Source organism: Stigmatopora nigra, chromosome 1, assembly GCF_051989575.1.
Source record: "Stigmatopora nigra isolate UIUO_SnigA chromosome 1, RoL_Snig_1.1, whole genome shotgun sequence".
Lineage (NCBI taxonomy): Eukaryota > Metazoa > Chordata > Actinopteri > Syngnathiformes > Syngnathidae > Stigmatopora > Stigmatopora nigra.
In genome coordinates, this window is record NC_135508.1 from 20,723,807 (window position 1) to 20,730,153 (window position 6,347).

At 38.9% G+C, this 6,347-nt stretch overlaps 1 protein-coding gene across 3 annotated transcripts in view; it reads right to left on the reverse strand.

The window, feature by feature from the left end:
- The window catches only part of mcf2la (mcf.2 cell line derived transforming sequence-like a), a 28,842-nt gene extending 25,390 nt beyond the window's left edge, over window positions 1-3,452 (reverse strand). The window contains exons 1-2 of one of the 3 annotated variants that reach the window (XM_077710294.1): window positions 3,383-3,452; window positions 3,187-3,299 (exon numbers count right to left, since the gene is read on the reverse strand). In XM_077710294.1, the coding sequence (XP_077566420.1) occupies window positions 3,187-3,229 (43 nt within the window). In that variant the 5' untranslated portion in view covers window positions 3,230-3,299; window positions 3,383-3,452. Of the gene's footprint in view, window positions 1-262; window positions 417-3,186; window positions 3,300-3,382 lie in introns of those variants that run through there. The other 2 variants (XM_077710278.1, XM_077710302.1) reach the window with 2 other exon arrangements.
- Window positions 3,453-6,347: the final 2,895 nt, after the last annotated feature.

Here is a 6,347-nt window from a genome sequence, read left to right on the forward strand (position 1 = left end):
CCATCACAAAACATTATTTGGCATTAAAGCCCATAACTTTAATCATCCCTTGAAGATTGAAAGAGGAGCACTTAAGCACTTTACAACACAAGTAAAGCTCTCCATCCTGCTAGGTGACAGCTGACATGAATTAACAGAATTCGGGTCGTAACTCGGCCATTACTGCTCACCCAGTCAGAGCTTTTTCATTCGGGCTTGACTTGTACATCGAGGTAAAGGTTGGAGTAAGTCAAATAAGACAAAAACAATTATTCACACTTACACTGCAGATGTTGACAGCACTGTGTATATCTGTAGTAGCTCTCCATCTCCACCAATGAGACACAGACAAACCGCTCACCTGCTTTCTTCTCCCCACTCATCTGCTCTTTATTCCCTGTATTCACTAATGAAACACACATTCGTGTCCTGCGCTTCTCATTGTATTTTATATATCTGATTCTCTCCCTCTCAATACTCAAGTACACCTGTCATCTCACATCATTACTCCTCCCTTTTACCCGCCCCTGTGCTGTTGTGTAGAAGAGTATCAGACCAACAAAGAGATGATTTTGCATACTCCCTTTAACGAAATGACTTCCGAAACACGTCTTTGATCCAACTTGCGCACTCAATTGTCAACATAACATTTGTATTCCTTATTGCACAGACCTGCACTTCACTTGCAGCAATTATATGAACTGACCATAGTCCAGAAAGAGTAAATTAGCACTGACATACCTTCACAAAGGTGTCTGCTACTACTCATTCTAAAACACACATCAGTGGCCCTGAAGGGATTGCACACTATTTGCTTAGAAAAGCTCAAACAAAAAAATATCCCAAAACCAAATAAGCGTCTGGTTTCGTTCACTTGGTGCACGAAACGTGTTCCGACACCATGCCATGCAGATTCCGTTGCAATCATATGAACTGGCAATAAAACCCTAATACAAGGAAATCAAACTTACCTGTGTTCTTAATGGGTGAATACATAGAATTGTCTTTTAGTCCTCCACAGCAAAGGCAGGCAGACATTGTGAGTTCAAGCAGACTTCCTTATGTGGCTGTATTGATATTTTCTTGTTCTTTGCTTTTTCCTATTGACTAATCAACCTGTGTTGGCAAGTCAGCTGAGCCACAAATGTTCATGTGGGCGTATAGAGGCATAAACGTTGCCAGCAAATAGCCACTTGAGTAGAGATAATCAGTTACTAAGGTCAAGCTGCCACGTACCACTACACTTAAGTATAAAGAGCAGAGGAAAGTATTGCTTACTGGATGTAGTCTCTTCTGAAAGGGTAGATTAGAGCACACATTTGGAACAAACAATACTGTACATGTGAAAGAGAACGCAAACCTGAAGTTGGATATTTGTCTTTGCTGGTTATTGATGCATTGCTGGTGTGTAGTCCATAAGACAAATTGCGAAACAATTGACTCAACAAAGTTTGAACTTCGTAAATCAACTCCACTAGAGTCATGGTCTTTTCCTATTGATGTGGTGGTATTAGCGCGGTTGGGCCGGCTCGATACCACCCTGCTGCTTTCTGTTTGTGTGTTTATTTATCTCCATGTCTGGACTGCTTTATCAGAGGAAAAGGAGAGGAGGAGGGTCTCCTCTGACAAGAAGCCTTTCCTTTGAACCAATGTGCTGAATGAATTTGATAATCGGGGTCAAGTGTCTACATTTATTTACGGCACGCCCTTCTGGGCCAATCTGAAAATTAAAGTGGCGCCTTCCATTAAAAAGAAGAAACCAATTACTACTACTAGCTTCAGCTCAATTTGAGTGTGAGTAGCTCTACTTTAGAGTAAAACAACTCTGTAATTCAAATAATTCATAATTAAACTGCAGTTGATGAGTGGCTTGTACAACTGGCTCACAGTTCCAGCGGTCAATTGTCCTGGTGGGTTATCAATTTACGACCTTTCTTTTCTCTTTCGACCTTCTTGGAAGTTCTTCCCAAGGCTGCGTGGGTTTTCTCTGGGTACTCTGGTTCCTCACACTTTCCTAAACGTGCATTGTAGACTGCTTGAACACTCCAAAGTCTCCCTAATTGTGACTGTGAGCACAAATGGTTGTTTGTCTCCTCATGCCCTGTGATTGGCTGGCAACCTTTTCAGGGGGTAACCCGCCGACTGCCCATAGTTGACTGAGATGGGCTAAATTTAGATCATTCATATCATAAATTTCCACTTTATCATGACAATAAGCTGTAATTATTCATCTAAGGACTTCTTGATCTTGTTAAAGGCATCAAAAATAAGTTTGTGCTCGTATTTAATTTTATTCATCTATATTGTTGACCCTCTTTTACCACCTCATGATAGCAGTGACTCAATCAGACTACTTCCCTCTGAGAAGTTCCTGTTTTTGATCTTACAATGGTGAGATAACATTGCCCAATTGTTACATGTTGTCCTAGTCTAATATCATCAAAATATGAACAGCAGTATGGTGAGAACTTTATATAAAAATTAATTCTTTCATTAAAAAAATAATTTAAAAAAAATTCCAACAGAACCAGGCATTCAATCATTTTCTGAACCGCTTTATCCTCACTAGGCTTGCAGGGGGTGCTGGAGCTGAATCGGTGCCCAGCCAATTGCAGGGCACCAGAACCATGCAATGTATTATTTTATGGTATTGCATTGTATTAATCTATTATATTCACGTATAGAAACACATCCATTCAAATGTTTAAAGTAAGGAAAAAACCCATTCATCTAAGTTTTTTTTATTATTTAATTTATTGAGTCGTTTTCGGAACGCCTTTCCAGCTTTCATTATGTAATTACACAAACTAAGAAATCAAACATTGGCAGAAAATATATCTAAATGAGATGTTAAGAAAGAGGATAGGCTGTTAAACATAAAAAGCTTTCCCACGCTGAGTTTTATTAGGCAATGACATAATCAGCAAGTGACATAATCAGCTGGGCTAGTCACAGTGATAACAGAAAAGGACCAATAATCCATTTATTTTATTCCCTATTTTTAAATCCTACCTTTTTTAGTGTACTTTCACATACTTAGGAATAAATTTAACTACATAAAGTACACTTTAGTCGTATGCTGTAGAGAGCCACATTGCCAAATGTCAATAATAATAAGTCAGCTCCGTGGATTTTAGAAACCAATATTAGTCGTACTAAATGCAAGTCATTACTTCTAAAAGGCCACAGAAAGAAATGGTTTCCTACCGTCGATTGGTGGTAATGCCGTCGGTGTGTATTCCAGATCCATCTTTGCTCCCACCCTGTTCCGGTGGGAAGGTACTGTAATCCAGCGACCACTCCTCCTCAGCTGTCTAAACCTGAATGTGGAAAAGCACAGTGAATGCTGTGAAGTTGAAGAAACTTGCCAACCTCAGTCATATAACCCTTCTGTGTTGTTTACTTTTGACAGGGTGAAGGTTGTGGCCAGTATCAATTGATCCTCAGAGCCCTTTTTTCCCCTTTTTTGTATCAGGGCTGGAGTTAAAGTAGGCATTCTGTATTTTAGGAATTTGCCAGTAGAGGGCTGCCTTTTAGACTATATAGCACACTAGAGCTTGTTTACCTAGGAACTGGCATCCACATGTGTGGACATCACATTTTTGGTTGTCACAAGACTACAATGTTAAATTGTGGACTACAAAAGCCTGGCGACTACTCATTTTTCTCAGAAACTACATCATGTAAAAAGATAATTCTTCGTTTATACACTCATCAGGTCCCAATTAGCCTAAATATCAAAGAGAAAATAAAAATGCATGCTTTTGCAAGAGTCTGTGTCTTTGGAGGGTAATGCACAATTGTGTTGACGTAGCTGTATGAATGGGATTCTTACATACAGCATTAGTTTTCCATTCATCAAAATAGATGTATTCTCCAAAAACAATCAAATAAAAAGCTTTTCACTTATATAATTACAAGTTTTATCATAGTGCCTCCTTTCATGACTCAAAACAATAGAGCAGCATGGCTTTAGTCATAAGAACTAAATCTCATGATGGGTCAGATTAAGTAAAGACTAAAGCCTAGTCCACATGTGCCACAATGTGGCATTGAAAACATGTGAATAAATGGTATAAAAGTGGTTTAAGGAAAATTAAACTCATTCAATAGGTGTCTTCTAAATCAGGGGTCCCGAACTAGTTAGACACAAATAGCAAAAATGTTAAACTGTGAGAATTAAAGAGCCCCACCACGCAGTGACCTGCCAAAACAGACAGACATACTCACAAAACACAGAATTAAAACCTTATTATTCACCATAATACTTTCCACTCTTAACACACACATTAAACACAACTTAGCCAGTTAACACAACTCAACTACCCTGAAGGTTGCTGTGGCAAAGAGCCGCATTCATTTTGGCCTTGAGCCGCATGCGGCTCGAGGGCCACATGTTCGCCACCCCTGGTCCAAATACATTTGACATTTGGTTTATGGGCTAGGACTAGACTAGGTTTTATGGGCAGGGATAGTCCAAGTCCCTAAGAGATACACAGGATGTGAGCAAACGTAGCACATGAGCACAATATTCCATTTAAAAAAAGGATTTGAATCAGAAAGGTTACAACTCATCATCTCATAGCCTGTGGAAAGTATCTGATGGAGCCAATGATCTAAATCGGCGGTCTCCAACTTTTTTCTCACCGCGGACCGACCGGTAAAGCTCTTTCTATTTTCTTGTGGACCGGCCGATGGGGAGGGCGACAACTTAAGACAAAATTGTGTGGGGTCAGTGCATGAACGACAACCACGATGTCAAAAAAATGTCCAAAGTTTAATCTCAATTATTTATTATTATTATTATAAAAACTTTTCCAATTTCAAGTAGAAGGGCGAGATTGAAAATGATTTTTACTCTGGCGGACTGGCACTAGGAAACTCGCGGACCGGGACCGGTCCACGGACCAGTGGTTGGGGACCATTAATCTAAATGACAAATGCAAAATATGCAAGAACAATTTTAGGAATAATAGTTTGATAAATGAAAAGTAGGTATCACTTTTTGATTTTTCAAGAAAAACACAAAGTAGTCTGAAACTTTTATACAGTAGTTTAGGCTACAAATGGACAAATATGAACTGAAGAGTTCAGCAAGCTACTATAAAATTAGATGCAAGCTGTGGTGCAATTAAATAACAAAAGTTGCTAGGCATCTGCAACACTACTTCAGCTGGGTCGAACCTCTTTAAATAGAAAAAAAAATACATGGGAATAAAGGGTAGTAGTAGTCATTTTAGAGTATAAATTACCTTTTCAATGATTAATTAGTAATTGGCTGTGCCTAGTTGGCGTGCTTACCTTTAAACCTGGGTGGTGAGGGTAACAATAGGGAGTCAAGACTATACAATTGAACTCCAAATTCAAATTTAAAACAATCACATGAAAATTGACTCATTTAATTGTGTCATCGCCTTTACTACAGGATCCAAATTCAATAGCAATTGTTGTTAATTTACCTGAGTTTAAAGCACTGAGATGCTCAATGATGAGAAGTTGACTTCAAATAATTTTCAACAGAGATGTGTGTCGAAAAAGAATTTCTGTCAATGTATCTACTAAACGCGAAACGTGTCTATTCAGAACAGCAGGAAGAAGATCAGCGAGTGATCACGGTTGTATTGATAAACTGTGGGTCGTGTCCACCCCTGGAGGGCAGTAGGACTCAAAACATGCAATACCACAGAAACACTCTAGGGGACGCTTAAACCCATTGTATAAAATGTCAAAGGAAGAAGCATCAGTAGTAATTTGGGTTTATGTTTACTTGTCTACAAAGTGAGATTGGCTCACATGGCTAAAATGAGGAATGGCAAGCTACAATTTGCCATTTCACAAAAGAATCAGTAAAATAACAATTTTCTAAATATTTTGCAACTTGCACAGAGGCTCTCTGAGCCTTAATGGCACCTTCCCCCAACCTTTACTTTTACATTAATATTCTGAACCGCTTAATCCCCACAAGGGTCGCTGGATTCACTCACACTCTCACCAAGGGGCAATTTAGAGTGTTCAACCAGCCTACCATGGATGCTTTTGGAATTTGGGAGGAAATCGTAAGACCCAGAGAAAACATTTACAGTGTATGTAAATGTCATTTGCAGCCAATATAACCACATTTGTACATTTTTGATAGCCTATTTAGGCTATACTCTCTCTTATAGAACATCAATTTGACACAGAAAACTACAGGCAATCAAGCACGTCAATGCAATGTGTGTCTTCATAATTTATCCTGTTGTCCTCATTCCTTGACTGATCTTGTAATCATCCCGCAAATCCCAAAAGCCTTCCAACAGACAAATGAAAATGTCACCTTGTTGGTTGTGATTTGAATGTGTTAAGAAATAATAACAGAAATAGAAGAC